This window comes from Athalia rosae, chromosome 1 (assembly GCF_917208135.1).
Source record: "Athalia rosae chromosome 1, iyAthRosa1.1, whole genome shotgun sequence".
NCBI classification, from domain to species: Eukaryota; Metazoa; Arthropoda; class Insecta; order Hymenoptera; family Athaliidae; genus Athalia; species Athalia rosae.
Genome location: NC_064026.1, coordinates 6,016,727 through 6,037,571, shown reverse-complemented (window position 1 = coordinate 6,037,571; position 20,845 = coordinate 6,016,727). Strand labels below are relative to the sequence as shown.

The 20,845-nt window shown below is 44.3% G+C and overlaps 1 protein-coding gene and 1 long non-coding RNA gene across 2 annotated transcripts; one reads left to right on the top strand and one right to left on the bottom strand.

The window, feature by feature from the left end:
• Window positions 1-12,639, bottom strand: LOC105689122 (dendritic arbor reduction protein 1). The gene is made up of 3 exons (XM_048655798.1): window positions 10,653-12,639; window positions 4,840-5,550; window positions 1-3,003 (listed from the first exon to the last, which is right to left on the bottom strand). The coding sequence occupies exons 1-3, from the start codon at window positions 11,149-11,151 to the stop codon at window positions 1,544-1,546; spliced, it is 2,670 nt and encodes an 889-aa protein (XP_048511755.1). The 5' UTR covers window positions 11,152-12,639; the 3' UTR covers window positions 1-1,543.
• LOC125501128 lies at window positions 6,008-10,657 on the top strand. The gene is made up of 3 exons (XR_007278648.1): window positions 6,008-6,146; window positions 6,383-6,456; window positions 10,456-10,657. It is a non-coding gene; the product is annotated as an uncharacterized LOC125501128 (long non-coding RNA).
• Window positions 12,640-20,845: the final 8,206 nt, after the last annotated feature.

Genomic DNA, 20,845 nt, shown 5'->3' with positions numbered 1-20,845 from the left:
CAGTAATAGGTACAGTACGATTTTTTTTTTCTTTTATTCAATTTCAATGCAAGTTACTTCGGTTTCATTCTTTTCTCACATCGTTTCTGTTCTTTTTTTCTTATTAATGTTTTTTTTTTCCTGCAAATTGCAGCGATTTCAGTTTCTATATGATAATGATAATAATAGTAACAGTAATAGTAATAGTAATAATACTATTAATAATAATGAAAATTATGATAATAATAATAATAATAATAATAATCGTAATATATAATAAAAAGTATCATTATTATTCATTTATGTTTGTAATCCTTAAACATTATATACGGTCGGTGTTAATAAATAGAGCAACATATACATAATATTAATCGATTCTTAATCAACAATAGAATTTTTTTTGTGTTTTTTTTTCTCTTTCTTAAATCTTTCAGAACGTATAGATATACAATATATACGGGGGTAACGTTTACAGCGGCTTTTTGGGAGCCTTATACATAATGCATATGTATCCTATACGATATATACATATATAAATACATACATATAATATACACACATGCATCAGATACAAATACACAAATGTATTATACATATATATTATATATACATACATAATTTCATATATATTCATATCTATATATTATATACACATGTTTACAATTTTTTTTTTTTTTTTAATTTTTTTTAATTTTCCTCTTTTTTTTTTTTTCTTCTTTACCTCTGTCAATTCTGTCTATGTATAATACATATATAGTAACGATTAGAAGTAATTACAGCTCGTCGTGGAGGTTTCTAGAGGCGGAGATGAATGGGTGCGCCGCAATCGGCTTTATATAAGGGACGGACGGAGCAGATATACATGTTAAAGATTCTAAAAAAGGATGCGGGAAAGGAAACTCAAGGAAAAGAGAAGGGGAAAGGAAAAAGGACAAAGGAAGAGGAACGACGAATTTTAGGTGAGGATATTATACGCAGGGGGAGAACACAGAGGGGCCGGGTTTAGCGTGTCCGGGACACGATTTTGTTTTCAGGCCTCAATAGTAATTTTTGCCGGGCAACGATATCGTACCATAATTGACAATTATATCTATACATGTTGTGTATATATAGAAATATAATAATCGTGTAAGGCAATTAAATTAACAATAATATAAATTCGACGACGACGACGATGGCGATGGCGATGACGATGACGATGACGGCAATAATAATAATAATAATAATAATAATAACAATTATTATAGTAGTTACGATAACGATAATATTAACGAATAATGCGAAAATATCGTAAAATAATAATGGCGCGGATGACGAAAATATGAAACTAGAATACTAATAATGATAATAATTATATTAATAATAATGAAAAATAACAATCGAATCAGTCGCGTGAGTATACAGAAAGATGGAGGAGATATACAAAGACACGGAGCTCACGGGAGAGAGAGAGAGATAGAAATGGAAATTATACAGGGTTGTTGAATAATCGAAGGGTGAACGGGTATACGTGAAACAAATGAAAGCGGGATGAGTTACATGGTTAATGAATAAATATCCCTGTCTACTGGTTGCAGGGGGATGAGGCGTGTGGAGCGTGGGGATGATTTCGAGTCGAGTTTCCGGCGGAGTTGGACGCACCGGAGTTACCGGCGTTGCCGGCCGACGACGAAGCCTCGCGTTTCAGCCTCTGTTTCAGGTGTACTTTTGCGTGGCGTTTCTTTTCATCGCTTCTCGCAAATTTCCTACCGCACTGATCGCAGCAGAAGGGCTTTTCACCGGTGTGGGTGCGTACGTGAGTCGTCAAATGATCGCTACGCGAAAATGATCTCATACATATTCGACACTGAAACGGCTTCTGACCCGTGTGAATTCTTATGTGACGCGTTAATTCGTCGCTTCGTGAAAATCTACGGTCGCAACCGTCGACCGGACAGGCGTACGGACGCTCGTGAACCGGCGTTTTACTCGGCCGATTTGGATACTTTCGCGGCTTCACCGGTACCAGACGAAGCGGTAACGCGCTTTGCTGGTAAACCTGCGATAATATTTCGTGACCTTTTGACGTACTCGGGTTGTATTCCGCCAGTTGAACGCTACCGGAGGAACCACCGCCCGTTCCACTACTCTGTTGTTGTTGTTGTTGTTGTTGTTGCTGTTGTTGTTGTTGTACATTTCCCGTACTGTAACCCCCAGGTGTTACGGATGGTTCTTGTTTCAAAGTTGGCTCTTGGTGATGCTGCTGCTGTTGCTGTTGCTGTTGCTGCTGCTGCTGATGATGGTGGTGGGGGTGATGGTGTTGATGGTGAGACAACAGGTTGGGGTCGTAGGCTTCTTCGTGAGCGGTTAACCAGCCGGACGGTGCAGGGGTCGGAGTGTCGTGATAACCGGGCGGTTGAGGTGGTTTCGATTCCACTTGAAGTAATTCGACCGTTTCCGAACCGTATGGAGAACCGTGGAGGGAGGGATGGAGGAACGGTTGACCCGTCAGGTTCAACGTGGGCGAGGGGAGACTCCCCCATAATTCTTGCGTCGTAGTTTGCTGCTGGGATTGCAGAGGGTTTAAAGGCGATGCTTGGGTACAGGTCGTCGTGAATACACCGCGGTACGTTAGCGTCGGAACGTTGCATATGTTAGCCGGATTGTGACTCGACGACGAGGCACCTGTAGACCCCGAGGAGTGAGGGGATGAATAGAGGATCACGCCACCCTGAAGAACGGCGTTGCAACGATCCGCCTCTTCTTGGGAAGCGTGATGGCTACTCGAAACTCGAGGAGGCGTAGTTCCGCCGGTCGTTGTTTCGGAATCGCATCTCAAACCGGTTGAATTTTCTTGGTGTTGAGGGTGGTGGTGATGTTGTTGTTGTTGTTGTTGTTGTTGATGGTGATGGTGATGCTGTTGTTGTTGTTGTTGTTGTTGGTGATGTTGATGATGGTGTTGATGGTGGTCTCGGTTGCCCGCGGACGATTCGTCGTCCTCCGCAGCAGCCTCCTCCAAGGAAAGATCCTCACCGGCCAAGCTTCCTGGAATACGACATACGAATACCCCTTCGTTAGCAAATCTTGACTTCGTTTGTTAGTTCGTTTGTTTGGTCTCTTATCAAAACGAGCTGTTCGTGCGCGCAGGAAACGTAGCGATACCAGACGATTATATTACGCTCTTTTATATTTATCAGGGCAATAACTAAGGACGCCCCTTTTACGCGGGGAGCTCTTGCTATTATCACTCGACTGCATCCTGCTTTTCCTGCTTCCTTCCTATTATTATATTCAATTCTTTTTTTTTCTTGCTTTTCTTTCTTTTTGATTTTTAACCAAATGTAATTTATTCCAACCAGTGTAAGAATCGCGTTAGACCGTCGGGTCTACGGGGTGTATTTTAAAACGATTCCCCCCTCACGATTCTTGGACTCATCGGGGAGAAATTCATATTTCATCTTTCGCAGGTTGGAGCGAAAAAATAACGGACAATGCGGCTGCTGCTTCGGTCTAACAGCACTCAACGCAGATGACAATCGATAGAACCGCTGAACACGTAGTACCTATACGTATGTATGCCTATACCGAAACACGGCAGACTCAAGATAAGGATAATAACAAGTATAGAGAAAATAATAACTTCTGCCGTGAAGAGTGAAATCTACGAGTAGATGGGTATGTACTTACACGCAATACATATGTATACATTAAATTTCGTCGCAGGTGTTAATTAATCGTGTCCATATAACAAAGAGCGGTTTAGTATACACGATGCGAAATCGGTCGATTTGTAATAACGAGAAAACTAAGCGCAGGGGTTACGCCGAAGATAAATCTGTACAGGTAGCACCGTTCGTGTATCAATTTACCTCCGCGTATTCTACCTATATACGTAAAGCGACGTTAATATCCCAGTTCCATGAATCGCAAATTTGAAAAGGCGCGCAGGTAAAGGAACAAACGAGAAGCGGGGTGGTCGAGGGCGAGAGCGGGGTGCCCGGGGTCTTCGAAACCATGAATGAACCCGCGGAAGGGTGGAGGGGGTGATTCTGGGAAGCGGCTGTTCGGAAGAGCGGGGGAGCGAGGAGAGCGGAGAGGGTGTTGAATGTCGGGGTCGCCGGTATTGATCCGCGAACGAACGCGTGAGCGAGCTTTCGATGTTGAGCTTTTTTCTTCCTGCGATACGTCACACAACCCCTGCGTCCGTCGCACCTAACGCCGGGCAGGCGTTCGCACGCCTCATTCTTTCCAACGTTCTCTCCTCACTTTCTCTCTCTCTCTCTTTCTCTCTCTCTGTGGATCGTAGTTGCAACGACCAATTGCACCCCGAGTCCGGCCTTCACTCGCGAAATTTCAAGCCCTGCCGCCGCAGGTTTCTAACGGCGAGGGAGAGCGAAAGCTTTAATGGCTTTAATGTTGCATGTATCCATCCGCCGGTTCGTTATATCAGCTGCTGCCGCTGCCGCTGCAGTCTTGATAGATCAGATTAATCGTTTTGAGCTATTTAAATCCTGTTTTATAAACACTGGCTCTATTAGTTTCTTCGAGATATTACGGGGACAGGTTGGGTGGAAAAAAAAAAGATTGGAGAAAAAAACTGCCGACAGGTGTGATTGCCGTTATAGTTTTACGAATGAGTTCCGCGCGCGCGTTAGGCTTTAATATAATAATTGTATAAGTGAACCGTTTGTACATGAGGCGTATGTGACGTAGTGAAAGTGCATTTGATCTAGCGGCTCTATATATATATATAATAGCGTAATGATCCGGGTAACGCGTGCGATATTCTTCCTGGAGTTGGTTAACAATTAGTCGCGTACCGGTATGTTAAAAAAACATTTTTCGTTAGCTATTATCTAATTTTTGTATAAATATCGGTACCTGAAATGGGAGGCGGTTCGACGACGGCGGAGGGTCCAAAGAACGAGGGAAGATCGCTGCTCGTCGTTACGGGGGTATTAAGATCTCCGGGTTTATCCTTTTCCCCGGCGTCTCTGAGGTCCGCGTCCCTGCAGCTCGCACCACCGGCGCATTCGTCGTCGTCGAGCAACTGATGTTGTCTACGTTCCTTCAATTCGTTGCCGCTGGCATTTTCGCCGGGTGACGACGGTGTATCCGTGTGTCTCAGACGGTCCTCGGAATGATGATGATGATGTGAGTGATGGTGATGATTTTGATTGTGCTGATGGTGACTGTTTCTATGATTATTGTTGTCTTCCCCGTTGTTGTCGCTTGTAGAATGTTGTTGTTGATGTTGTTGGGGATGCAGGGATATGCAGGAGGCCAACGATAGAGAGGGAACCGTTTTACTGGAGGAAACCGCGGTGGAGGTAGTCGCCGCCGTTGACGTCGTACTTCCGGACGAAGCCGCGTTGTACGCCAAACAGGCGTCGAAGCTGAGCTGGACCGCTTGCAGATTGAAGGTCGCGTGATGATGGTGATGATGATGGTGATGGTGGCCGAGGGGCGGCGATGCCAGAAGAAAAGGACTAGTGGCCGCGTGGGGTTGCGAGCCCACAACTTCCATCCCGTCCATCGTCATCCTCTGCAACTGATCCGCGTTATCCTCAGCGCCAGGACAGGTATCCTCTCCTGTATTGTTCGTATCAACGTTTAACGAAATTATTATTATTTTTCTACAAACTTCCGTCACCTCCTAATAATAATAACAACAATAATCGTACACGCGGCCGGAAGGTGTTCCGTTTTTATTTATCAGCTTTTTCGACACTGCAGTTCTTGTGGGTATGTACGGATCCTCTCAAAATTTCATAGTCCGTGAGAAAAACGAACCAAATAAAATATGGAATAAATTACACGAATCTCAGCATCTCGTTACAGGTATATATATAGTGTAATGAGCGTTGTATTATACAACTACAAATATTCGAGATCTTATTATAACGCGCGCGCACATTAGCTCTATTATTGTATATTAGTCTCAATGCACTCTGTGTCGTTTATATTTCACAGCATGTCGCGCCTAGGCGCCAATAACATGGGCACCTCCTCGTTGAGGTTGCACAGTAGAAGACCATCACCGTCGAACGTCAGAGCTTCTGTCGTTTTATATCAAGGGGATGTTAAGGGGGTGCGAGTGCCGTAGCTGTTTCGGGATTCGCGGTCGCCAGAAGGGGGTGCCGGTTGGGCGGGGTGTCGGACTCGGAATATAACCGACGTGCGGTCAGGTGGGTGCGATACGCGCGTGTCCTTTTATTTATTTCTCAATTGAAATAACAATGCGAAGATTCACACCACTCTTTTCTTTCTCGTTTTTCCTTCTCTTCTTTCGATCGAATTCCAGATGTCGGAATCGAATAGTCTTTTTTTCCTCCCCTCAAACTCTCGACCGTATACAATCACTGTTGTTTCAATTATACGTATCCTCGTGACAAATGTTTCTTGTTGTTTTTTTTTTCTACAGGTATGCAGGTTTTTATACACACCGATCCAACAGGTATTCTGTGCGTGCAACGCGGAGCAACAAATACGAAACAGGTATGATTGATTGAAACGAATTGTTCATTTATTGTTATCACAATTTGGGGGTAGGATGAAGAAAAAAAAAATTTGTAAAAAAAAATTTATAAACAAAACAACAACACGACGATGTCTCCGAGTATATATGTAATTGTTTATATACTCTGTATATATATATATATTGGAGATATACCGCGGGTATGTATATATAATAATAATATATATATATATTAATATTTATGTAGGCGCGTGTAAGTTCGTATACATATATGTGTTGCTGTTGTCCGTTCGCGTGTGCGTGTCGAGTTTTTTCAAGGTATGGAGGAGAGACCACGTACCGCGTCGTATACACTGAAAGGTACGCGGGCGTACGTACGTATATATTATAATAAAGTTGGGTGTTCTACGGGACGCGCGATGCGTGGGGGTCGCGCACGGACTGAGCCGAGAACGCGGCGCGCCCCGTAGTTTTATGAATGGACCGCGGAGACTGTCCCATATTTGGAAGCGTCGAGCGACCGCCAGCCAATCCCAGTTCTCCATCTCTGTCTATGTATGCATGTACGTATGTACGCGGTGTGCCTCCTCCCGCCCCCCCCGCCGCCGCCCCCGATTCCCCCGTCGCTCCGTTCCGATGCCTCCGTCGTTCTCATCGCCGTCGACGTCCGCAACGTTCGCCCGTCGTCCTCGGGACACTCCCCGCAACCCCCGGGTGTTCCTCTCCCCCCCTCCTCCCGCCCCGTTCCCCCGACTTCCCCTATCCTCCCTCTCCCTCCCTGCGACCAGCCATCGGACCGTTCGCCAGTGACGTCGACCCGCGTGACGTAGCGCCTCGGCGCGCGCTCGCCTCTACATATACATACTGCGTGGGCTTGCACGGGCTTATCTTATAACTCACGCATACGAAAACGCGCGCGCGCGTCCACGCGTCTCTCCCACCCCTTCCGAACCCTCCCCCCTTCGCACCGGCGTCTCTACCCCACGACGACACGGGGACCCGATCTCGTCCGTGTCCGCCGCGTTACCCGCGTTCCCTCGCCAGCTATTAGATTTGCCTTCGAACGTGTGCGTGTCGTACACGAATTTCTACACACGACTCGCTTGTATATTTTTACAGGCGGGTGTGCGAGTATCGTGTACGCGTTTAATTTTGGATTTATCTCGTTTTTCATTGGGTTTTAGAGCGAAGGGAATCGGCGAATCGACGAGTAATCGGGGAGAGGCGAGGCAGTGACGCGGAGGAACTGCGGCGCGACGGTGTCGAAGGAGACGCAGCGGCAACCACCTGATGCCCTATTTGGGGTCTCTCGTAGTCGACGCGCTCGCGAGCGTCACGCACAGACGCCACACGCCACGCGCCCGCGAGTCGTTCCAACGTCCCCCTAGCTCCTTGTTCCCCCTACCCGTCCCGGCGCCCGTACACTCCTACCGAACGAACGCCCGAACCCCCTACGCACCCCAGGTTGGCATGGGACTGTGTGTATGATGAGTATATATGTATAGGTGTATACAGATATATAACGCGTATTACGCGGACATTTATTAAGACGGGAGTCCGCGGAGTCCAGTCGCTCGCTGCTTTTGCTCGGAGCCTAGAGTAGCGTATCAAAATCTAAATTTAAACACGGGATATCGGTGTAGGTAATACCTTGGTGGGCGCGATCTATTCGTGTCACAAGTCGCGTTAGGTTTGCGCGGGCGAGCTACTATTTTAAGAAGCCACGCAACCACCTGAGAACAACCAACATCCCCAAATACCAACGTGACATATCGCCTCGTATATATATATATGTATATATGTATATATATTGGTAACAAAAAGATGACTCACATTCGCGTATCCTAAGCCCGTTCAGTTTTTAACGGTTAGCAATTATATATAAACATGCCTGTGTCTACCCAGAAGTTCGGCGATTCCGTTTCTCTCGAACGATGATCGTCATAGTCATCGGTAACGATGCCAACTTCGAATTATATGTAATCTATGTTTAGGTCGTTACGGACGAAAATACTATGTTGAGCGAACGATCGTGCGAACGCGCGTCGTCGTCGTCGTCGTATCCTATTTGGTTCGTTTCCACTTTTTTTCTCGTTGTCATCGTCATCGTCGTCCTCGTTGATAGTCCCGCGAGTACGAGGATCGTGTGTGCAATAAATTTTGCACCCCCTGCGTCATCGACGCACGAAGCTAATCATCGTCGCGCTCTCTTATACCTGCTATACGTCGTTGTACGTAGATTACATATTTTATATCGTTTATAATCGAAAAACGTGGTATATTAACATCATTGTGATGATTATTTTTCATTATCAATAGACGCGGATACAGAATGTGAACGAACGTTTATTGTCGGGTACGGACGTTTCTAGTGACGAGCGAATGCAGCTCCTACGTCAACGAAACGAACAGCTGAAACGTTTGATCGTGTTACCAACGTCGTCATTCTTATCAGCTGATTCTGCTATTATATTTTCACATACGTACATTGACGCGCAATGACTTATACACTTTCGACCGACAGGTTAATACCCATGTAACACCTATGCGTGTGTTACATAGGATTTGCGATAAAGGGTAATATACCTCAACGTTAAACCGATTACCGCGTGAATTCTTATCAGGGACGAGGCTGTAAAATGTTATACACCCGTAAAATTTCGCGCATGAAAAGGTTGGGGAATGGAAGCAAAAAAAAAAAGGAAAAAAAAATCACGCCATAGGCATAAGTACGCACGTACGTACAACTGATCTATGTATGCGACGTGAGATAAATCGAATCTTTTATAAAATTTTGGATCCCTATTTTAGAAATTTATTTACCGGGACTCAGATGATCGTTGAGGCTTAACGAAATTATTCCATATGCCTCTTTATATCGCATAGGTATGTGTACGGTAGGGATCATTTGAGAATCCTACCCTTTGCCAACTCTGTAAGGATTATAACGGGCTAATATGGCGAAATGTAATTGTAATACGGTATAACGTGTGCGTAGAAAATTTCGTGCATAACAGGGTGGTGAATTGGGTGTAGCGCACGCCGCACGTTCGAGCTATTTTGTATTTTATACGCACGTCAGTCATTCGCATGTGAAAATTTAAAACGCGAAATGGAATGAAATGGCGTCTTCGAGATGCGGGAGAAGACGTAGACGTATTTTTGAGAAAAAAAATAAAAATTCACTCGAAGCTAGCTGCATAAACCGGCTGCTGTCGGAGAAACAAAATGGACGGATGATTAGCTACCCAATTAGCGAAGAAGACGCGTGACGAATTGGTGTAGGGATCCACTGTTGTGTTACGATGATACAACGGTGGATCCCTGCCAATTCGTGATATTGTCGTTGCGAAAAAAAAAAAAAGGGAAAACGAAAAACAGATACTAACATATACGTTCGATCGCACGTATTGTACTTGTACGAGTTACAGGTAATTAGAGGTATACGAGTTTATAGCAAAACCCGAACGAACGTCTGTCTGAAAGATAAAAGATTATGTTTCTGATCAATTCCACCTCCGCAAGTTTGCTGTAATTAGATCTCCCTCGTTATATTTTAACTGGGTATTCAACCTAAAGCGAATCATCGCTTCTCTCCTTCTACCGCTGAGACAAATAAATTTAAAAAAAAACACACACACACACGCACGCACACTATTTCGCAGTACGTAATTCTAATTTCAATTAAAAAGAAAAAGAGAAAGAAAGAGAATCCCGCGACTGCAGCGGTAACAGCTGCAGCAGCGACAAATCTAGTATTATAATCGAGGTGGTTTTGGAGATTAAATAGCCAAGCGATAATCGGTAACGAGTATAGCGGTTATTCTTAGAAAAATTGCATATCTGCGCACCATGTAGAACCGGGGTTGCGTTTCGAATGGAATATTTTTCATACGCGTCGTTCGAAAGGTTAGCGCGTGTCGTCGCGGACGAGCTTTTGTTTTTTTTTTTATAAAAAAAAAAACTTGGAACGCCGCCTCCATCGGCGCGTCGTAATTTGAAAATTGTTAAATTTTCAGCGATCGGAGGTTAAAAGCCCCTCCGGACATACGCGAAATCCTTAACAACCCGGAGACTTTTCATGGGACAGTAACGAGGATATAGCGAAAAGCCGTGGATGGGTTCTTTGAATGTTCAAGGCCCCCGAGGGAAGTCCAAGCTCGAGGCAGGGTTGTAAAGTCTGGTAATCCTTCTTGTACATCTCTCTGTTGCTCACCTGGCGTGGGATGATGATGGTGATGATGGGGGTGGTGGTGCGTAGGATGAGGAAAGGCAATGGCCGGTGGAGGTGGGGGGTAAACGGCACCCCAGACACAGGAAGTTGCTGCACTCGGTGTAGCGGCGGCAACGGCAGCCTGTTGCTGATGGTGTTGATTGTGGTGGTGGTGGTGGTGTTGTTGCTGTTGTTGATGGTGGTGATGTTGCTGTTGCAACAGTTGTTGTACCTGCGCAATGTCGACAAACTCCTGGAGTTCACCTTCGCCCTCGGCCTCCGTTCCCTCGGACTCGCCACCGCCACCGCCACCCCCGACCGCCTGATGATTGTCACGCAGTCGCGAGTTGAGAACAACCGCAGCTTCCAATCCTTGCGTAGCCGACTGAATTGCGAACGGATGTTGAAGTTGGTCGAAATTCGACGTCCCCGAATTCGGATCGTGATTGTAATTACTGCTTCGGCCGGCGGTGTGTTCGCGACGCATCGCGAGTGCCAGCATTTTTTTACTCAACTGTTTAACCTTCTCTTCACGGATGCAATGTATCCAATTAATCAGTTATCGTCGATCCGTTTGTTCTCTTCGGTTATTTATTTATTTTTTTTTCTTCTTCTTCTTTACTTTTTCAAATTTAACTAGGTGCACCGAAGGTATCGTAAATTGTCGACGTTACCACCGGGTTTGACGACATCGGTCGACGATTCGCCACCCGGATAAAATCCAACTTTCGTCGAGTCGCTGCACTCTCGGCGAGTGTTTTTCGTTCTGCACTTCTTCAACGTGAAATCAGGCTCACGACAACAACGACGACTGTACAAAACTCCTCTGCTTAATAGTTTCTTTGGCAATTGCAGATTCACCTTTTTCCGCAACACCCGGCACACTGCGATCTTTTTTGTACCCCTTTCTAGTATCACTCCTGTGGGACGCTCTGGCGGGGCACGAGGTGCTAACCGAACAGTTCTGATTTTATGCACTGGAACACTGCACATGACACTAATCACGATTTATTATCCTCACCTCCTTCAGTAGCTCTGCACTATAACACTACCGCACTTTATATATCCCAACGCAATTGCGGCGCCCATACGATATCGTTATTTACCCACTTTATTGTACGTTTTATAGATTCCATACGAATTGTATTATTTTTTATTTTAATTATTCGTCGTTTTTTCTCTTTCAATTTCTTTTATCGAAAAATTTCTACCAAATTTTGCTCCTTGTACAAGTACCGTTTATAAAAAATTGCACCTTTTGCAGTCGGTATAGCTTATCGTAATGACTTACATTCAAAGTTAATGACGATTATTATTCCTCTGCACTAACCGGCACTTATATCTTCCGGGTCCATTGACGAAAAAAAAAATTAAAAAAAAAAAAAAAACCGTCTCGATCGCAGTCTTTTAAAATTATATCCAATATACAATCTACGTTGTTCGCCGTACGCACATATGCAAAAAATCGTTGATACAATTCGTTTTCGTTCTGGTAACAAATTTTATTTTTTTCGTCAATTTTCATCGACTCCTCCATCAATCAGTGTTTGAAAAAATCGAAAAAAAAAGCAAGAAACTGACAAAAAATTGACTCTTCGAATCAAAGTGACGAACGAGAATAGGGAAAAAAATGATGGAAAAAAATCGAAGAAAATAAAAAAAAAAAAAAAAGGGAACACGGGGTGTTGGCGAATTCGCGCGCAAATTTTCGTCGTACCGATAGGTATAGAGTGTGATGTGTTTGCGGTGTTTGAGGAGCGTCGTGGTCGCAGGGGTTCGCGGTGGTCCGCGCGAGACGCGAGACTAATAAAGTGGAAGCGAGCGAACGGGCGAACTCGACGAGCGAGCGAGCAAGCAACTTTAGAGCTGAGCGGGAGGACGACGGACAAACGGACAAGCGGACAACGGGGGACCAGAGGGAGGAGGATGGCGGACTCGCGGACTCTCGCTTGATGCGGAGTGCGGACCCGCACCCGAAGACAAGATTTGCCAAGGATCACGTGCAGCTGATTCCGATGCTGCTGGGCCGCCGCCGCCGCCGCCGCTGCTGCCGTTGCCGATGTCGCGTATTGTATAGCGTTAAAACGTGCGCGCCGGCACACGATATCCCCCGTAACGTCATTTGCATCGCGGGAGGAACACCCTCGCGAAATCACCCCTGCGCCAGTCGATCGCCAATTCGACGATACCACGCAGATACGAGGGTCGCCAACGTTTTACGCGTAGAACTACGCGTAGGTCTTTGAAAAAACGACCAGCTCTCCTCACGGTCTCGACCGATCTAACGAGCAAAGTTTATTCCGTGGAAAAAGAAAAAGATTATTTTTTTCTTTCAATCGAACACCCTTTTCTCCGGATTTTGCCGACGAAGAAACAAAACAGGTTTTCTCAAAGTGCGAGTATATTTAGCTCGTAGTTATAGGTACATATACATACGTATACTTGTATGTGATTTCATCCCTTAAGCTCGATGCGATACTCGATGGCAAATGCGCGGCGAGCGAGGGTGTCCCGCGTCTCTCCGTTTCCATGGACTTTTCATTCCCCTATCCGGCATCACCTCTCTCTCTCTCTCACTCTCTCTCTCCGTGTGCAACGGGTGCACACCGTCATCATCCAAGGCATTCGAGTCCATTCATTCATCTCTCTTGCGGTAGTCCCCACCACCCCCGCAAGTAAGTTGCAACGCGACGTGTATTCCTGTGCAGTCTTTACAGTGTGATACAAACGCGTAACTTTTGTGAAATAGGTATTATATGGCGCCTCTAGTGTAAGGTTTGTAGGTACACACACAATATGTGTGCCCACCTACATTTTTTACACGCGTGTAGTTAAAAACTATATATAAAGCTCACCTATGCAGGTATACATGGGTATGTACTGTAATACCGTTGCACATGTATGTGCCCATATACTGCAATACCAGACCACGCCGAGAGTCGGGAGAATGAGAAGACAGAGAGAGAGAGAGAGAGATAGAGAGAGAGAGAGAGAGAGAGAGAGAGAGAGAGAGAGAGAGAGAGAGAGAGAGAGAGAGAGAGAGAAAACGAAGAAGACAAACTTGAAAAATAGAAGTAAAAGAAATGAGTGAAAAAGAGAAAGAAAAGTTGTGCGATACAGGGAGAGGGTGAGGAAAGCGGGCGGGCAACGACGCGGCAGCGTTCGCCGGGTGACGTCACTCGGCGTGGGCGCACCCCCTCATAACACGCCGTCCTTATTCTTCGTTCACTTCTCGAGCATCCGCGACTCCTTCTATATATATTGTGCGTTATGTACCCGCGTGCACCGTGACTATACCGAGAAACTTTTTTCTATCTTTTTCCCTTTTTCCTTTTTCTTTTTTCTTTTTTTTTTTTCTCTCTAGTTTTACCTCACCCCCGTACAACCACGATGCACGCTACCTCCCCCGTGTCGCGGTGGTTGGTACCGAACCCCCGATGCCGCTTTGAAATTGTCTCTCCTCTGCAGGATGAGAAACGCTCCCTCTCCGAAGAAGAGGAAAGTGTCGGGGATTTGCGGATTTTTAAAAGGTAAAGGGTTGCTTTTACTTCATTTGCTATACGTTTGGTGGAAAACGTTTATTTCGGACCACCGATATTCTCAGTTCCTTTATATGATATTTCGCATCGTACAGTTCCTTTATGATAATTCGCACCGGCTATAGATTACACCTATCCGTATTTATATATTACGTATACATAGTTATATAGATATGTATCGTCTATGTATATAGTTATGTTTACTCGGTACGTAGGTAGCATGCAGGTAGGCGGTTTATGTACTATATACATACGTGCATATAGTATATATGATATATAAAGTATGGCCGGTCGTTGGCGAGGGGATTGCGGAGTGTGTTCTTTGAGGGAGGGTGAGACCATTGACGCTAATATCATGCCCGAATACAGAAAGGTGGGTAGATGGATAGATAGACGGATAGACGGATGGATAGAAGGAAGCAGCGAGATCCAAAGTCCCTAACTCCCCTTCCTCCCGATGAAATCCCTCTCCCTTTTTCGCTCCTTCCTTTTTTTCTCTCCTCCGTCGCGGTGGACCTTAAGAGAATCATATGAAAAAAATGGGTATACATACATACATACCTATAAGTAAGAAGAAAATGAATGAAAAAAAAGGAAAAAAAAAATGAAAAGGAGACACGCGACGCGACGCGGGACATCGGGGGTAGGAAGGGGGCGAAAGGGGGAGGTAAGAACGGAGTAGGGATGGAGGGCGATTGACTCAAACCGAGCAGCGGCACACGCCATATCTGGCGAGACTTAACTTACGTGGGCTAAACGCAACTCACCTTGCCTCACCTTCCGCGCGCCTCTGTACCTCTACCTCTGCCTCTACCTCTACCTCTACCTCTCCGGCTCTCCGATTCCGATTCTCTCTCATAAATGCGACTCAGTCTCAGTCGTCTCTCTGTAAGGCTGGGCGATTTTATATACACCTATACGTATTACATACATATACGAGACGGTATTAAACACGATCGTGTCTCGATTCACGGCGTTGCACACCTTTTAAGTGTCATTATATACGTTATAGATGTACATGCATACCTGTACGTACGTCGATATTATTAAAATACATATAGGTCTATGTATACGTTATGTGAAAATGTATATATGCATATATAAGGTATTTGTGTGTATTGTATGTATACCGTTCTAAAATGCTTTGCCCCGATATAGCTGAGATAATTTGAAATTGCTATAGGGGCCAGAGGGCACAGCCCGGCTACTTGAGCCAGTTGACTCTCGGCTCTGAGGGGTCACGTGCTCTTACAGTGTGTCTCCTCTGCTCCACTCAAACATCCATACCGCAAGAAAATATGTTCAGTCTTTATTATATTCCACAGATGTACGTGTACTGCACCGACCGACCGACCACCGACCGACCTCCTCCTTCCTCTTTCTCCTCACCGACTGCTCCGCAAACGCAAAGAATCTCCGGGAACGTAGCGATCGTATACGCGTCCTTCTCGATTGATCCTAGCGCGTTACCTACGCGAACCGCAACCGTACGACGACCCAAAAGAAGACCCTCTTTCGGATCCTCCGGCTCACGGCGTGTCCATATTATCACGAACATCGGGGCGCGCGCCACGCGAAGAGCGAGTGACCTCATCGGATGTCGCTCTGATTTGCTCAATTCGTCCTATCTTGCGGTTACTACCGTATAAACGTGAGTATTAAACCCACCTATAGTAGATGCAGCGTATAATGTATATAAACTCATACTTATTTACCGTGTATTTAAACATGCAGCACACGCGCAATATATATACATATAGAGGGAACCACCAGATATATATATATATGTATACCTATATGCACGATATATCATAGTTGTACGTATACCGACGTTTCTCTTCTTCTACTTCTTCTTCTTCTTCTCCCGGTTCTTCTTCTCCTGCAACGCTCTTCTTGCCTCGTTATTTCATTACGCCGGCGTGTGGCACGTGGCGTGTGCCGAGGTCTGAACAACCACTACGTCGTCCGCCGGCTATCAGCTATCCCTTTGCCTTGCTCTGCCTTGTGCTTCAAATGCTCGAGCGTGCAGCTCGCCTCGTGTCCATACGTTCGTAAAGCGGACACGTACGTATATCCACGCACACGACGAACGGCCTATATGGACCTCTGAGTGAGGCCGCTACGAACCTCAAAGTTTTATACCTATGCGCGTTCCTTATGGTTATAAGCATAAGGTTTATAAAACCTCAGGACTCGATCCTCTACTCTTCTCTCTTCTTCTCTTCCTTTATCCTCCTGCTGTTGCAGGACCCGTGTACTATAAACATGGGGTTATAAAGGTAGGTATAGGTATGCACGTATACACATACGCGTGTGGTATATGCCCCTCTTGCGCTAGAGAATTATACGTATCAAAAATCACAACGGAAAGTTTGTAATACGATACACAGACTGCAGTTTGCAGCTTTTTAAGATCCGCTATATATTCACGTGATACCCTCGGTGTGTAACGGGGTGGAGTCAGGCATCGCTGTATACTTGAAATTCGCGATTGAATTTTCGACGAATAAAAAAAAATGCTCTTCGAATATATCCTGACGGGTAAAAACGTCACCCATTTGGAGCCTTAATTTTCCTTCCTTCTTTTTTCAAGTGCCATTTTCGTTGAATTTCTTGACCGACTGCATCGGGAGAAAATACGAGTTCAGGAAAAATTGCAGCCTACGTGTATCCTAGGTATAATATAAACAAATCATAACTTTTATCCAGGTTTTTACTTCTGGGAAGACGTTTGCCGCACCGGGAGATCCGATCGCGCTTGAATTTCACCACGGAGCATCGTAAAAGGATTAACTCTTGTAGGTGAACGGACAGATCGCATGATGGGATGTATGTATTCGAACGATATGATCGCGAGTAATCTTCGCCTACCTATGTGGTCCACGTATATAACGATTGCCACATCGGATGCATTACGCCTAGATATCAGATAATGTGAAAGACATACCGACGACATAGTCTACACTGTTATAAATACAAAAAGGTCGTTATATGCTTAACATTCGAAGTGAGACACCGCTGCAGCAACAGGGTGCAGGCTGTATGTACTTATACAAACCTATAACGCAAGGCGGCAGCTAAGATAATATGGAGAGCGGTAGGCACGCGCCACGCTGTCCCACGCATTTCTTAAGTCGAGCTGGTGACCGTCAATCGGTTTGCGATAAATCGTATGATTGATATATTGGCGATATTGTTGTTTCAATGTTTGGAAAAATTGCGAATCCGCCGCGCTTTTTTTCTGGTGTACATAATTTGTAGACGACGCATGGGGTGTGATATAATGGGATGCAGCATGGGACGCGTTATTATTGGTTCGTTAATCAAACCGAGTGATCAATGCTGTCCACATACCGTCCGTACCGATCAGCCTTATATAGTTACCTACTCCGCAGCTATTGGCGAATCGAAAAATCCGCCATTAAATTTCACTAGAGTCTACAGAGAGCGACTCCTCCTACTTTAATTTTTGAACTATCCCACCACTACTTGTTTCTACAGAGGACTTGAATAGCTTATTCACTACTCGATTATTCGCAACGGATTGATCATCGAACCTTTTACACTGGAGCAAGACTTGCTCCGGTGATTGCCGTACGATATCACGCATCTTTTTGACGATTTTACAGTACCCCTTGGAGTTTTCTCGATTTTGAGTCAAGATTTTATTTTTTATTTTATATGCTATTCCAACGTATTTTGATCTGAGGAATCCAAATCTGAAAGAAAAATTGATCTATCTCTAAAATTGACCGAGTTATCGCCCATTTTCAGCTTTTTGGAGTCAAAAATAAAAAATTGATTTTTTAGTCTATCTCAATGTAATTTGAGCTCAGGAATCCGAATCTGAAAGGAAAATTGATCTATCTGCAAAAATGACCGAGCTATCCCCATTTTTTCGCATTTTTTAGCATAAATTTGAGGATATCTCGAAGGGAAAAAATCATAGCTCAATTTGGACAACGGATTCGTGTTCCTGAGGTCAAAATACATAAGAAAAGTGCCATACGATCAATTTTAAAAAATAAAAATTTTTTGCCAAATTTTGAAATTTTTCCAAGGGGTACCCCTTACGATTTTTTCAAATTTTGGACAAAATTTTTTATTTTTTAAAATTGATCGTATGGCACTTTTCTTATGTATTTTGACCCCAGGAACACGAATCCGTTGTCCAAATTGAGCTATGATTTTTTCCCTTCGAGATATCCTCAAATTTATGCTAAAAAATGCGAAAAAATGGGGATAGCTCGGTCATTTTTGTAGATAGATCAATTTTCCTTTCAGATTCGGATTCCTGAGCTCAAATTACATTGAGATAGACTAAAAAATCAATTTTTTATTTTTGACTCCAAAAAGCTGAAAATGGGCGATAACTCGGTCAATTTTAGAGATAGATCAATTTTTCTTTCAGATTCGGATTCCTGAGGTCAAAATACGTAAGAAAAGCTTATTAAACCCAATTAAAAAAATGATTTATTTTTTGCTCGAAAATCGATTTTTTTTTTTGGTTCTTCAAGAGTAATCTAACATATAATAATAATAATGTAACCCTTGAAGATTTTTCAATTTTGAAATCAATGGAGTATTTTCAAAATTGATCGCACGACACTTTTCTAACATATTTTGACCTCAGGAATCCGAACCTGAAAGCCAAATTGATCGAATAATCGCCAATTTATGGCTCCAAAACATGAAAAATGAAGGACATCTCGATGAGAAAAATTCACAGATTGACAAAAAAGCTCTTAACATGCGTGTGAAATATAATGATGTAAGATTGACAAAAAATGACGGCACATTAATTGGAACGACGAATGAAATCAAATGCGACGCGCGCGACGCGCGCGAAGTGCACGCTTGCAATGCTAGTAATCAATAAATTATCCAATTTTACGGGAGATAAATTGTTGTAATTTACACTAAAATTCACACCGCGTGACATATCTTATTCGAGACACGTTTCGGAATAAGATGAGAAAAAATAAAATAGATGGATTACGTTTGATACATCTTATATAGATGTTTGGGAATTACTCCCACGAAATTTTTCAAGCTTATTATGATTCGATGACGATTACATGCGGGCTGCGTATGAAAACGACGTTTGAAGTTTGAGTTTTGAACTATACATATATTTATACATATAGCTAAACAATCGGAATAAAACGAAGTCTCAGAGATCTTGAGTTCGTCTTTGGGATTCATACTTCAAAAGGACGAATACGAACAGCTGTAATAGGATCTTGATGTTCAAGTAATAATCCGCGGTCCAAACCACCGCTCATATTATATTATATATATATATCGTCCCTTGGAAGTCAGCAGGTTGAAAATTTTCGAGGCATATTCAAAACTTGGTTGAAAATCTGGAAACCAGTTTCGAAAGTTCTTGAAAAAAAATTCGTTCGGATAATTGCAGCTTAAGAATAAAACACGCTTATAGCTTTGCAGAATTAAAATTTCGTGTATATATTCATTTCATTCATTCAAACAATAAGTTCTGTATATATACATGAGCGTCACATGTCGTCTGTTACAGTCGTTTATTCTTTTTATCTGAATGTATCTTATTTTTATACGCTCCCGAAAACTTTTCTCCAGCATGGAATATTAATTAGTCGTAATTAGACGCGTCATCTGACCAGGGAAAATATACGTCGTATGTAGAAATTGTTACACATACACAACAGCGATATGCGCAATAATAACACGACATATGCGTAGTAAAAATACACGACCACGTTCACGCACACTCGTACGTATACGTGCGTACGTGAATCTTCCGTTTCTCGGCCGCGCGCGGTGTACAGTGTATGAGAAATTCTCGCGGTCGAGTTACGGTCGCTGCTGTAAAGACGTTCGTCAAATGGTTGTTCCGTTTAGTTACACCAAGACAAACGCCTGTCATTCATCTGCAGGGTTAAAAGGGGGGCTCGCGATGGCGAAGGGGGCAAGGAGGGTGGGTAGGGGGGTGAGTAGGGGGGGGGGAGAGAAACGGGGAGATAAATTTCAGCCGGACGTGACGTGTAGTACGTTACGAATGCCAGCCCAATCAGTTAAACCGTAAGCTCGCTTCTTTGTTCAACTTTTCTTTCTCATTTTTTTTAAGCGTCACTTTTTTTTCACCTCGTACTTTTTTCCCTCCGTACGTTCCGTTCGTCGCAGGTATATGTATGTATAGTTTTGTTCTGTTTTCAACAACTTCTTTTCGAGGATATTGAAGGAAGAAGCGTTAAAACGTGAACGCGAGCCCGTGCAGGTCCGCATATTCCGAGCTTCTTCAAGTCCGATAGCGGGGTGGGGAACGCGGGAGAAAGAGACGACGATAATAAACTACAGACAAAAAAAACCGAGAGTAAGAAGTAGAGGACGAAGAAGAAGAAGAAGAAGCGAGCGAGCGAGCAAGCGAGCGAGCAAGAGACACACGTATACACGCAATGGTCAGAGGACGTGTACCGTACACGTACGTACGGTATAACACATACGGTGATAAACGGGTGTGAGTGAGAGCGCGCAGGAACGACGGGACGTGGACGTCCACGTCCAGGACGGTCGTACGGACGAACGGACGGAAAGGAGATAGTCGTCGCGCGTGGGTTGTGGTTGCAGCTAGGCTCGTGCCGAACCCTCCCGGGCCCTCCCCCACCTTCTCTTCTA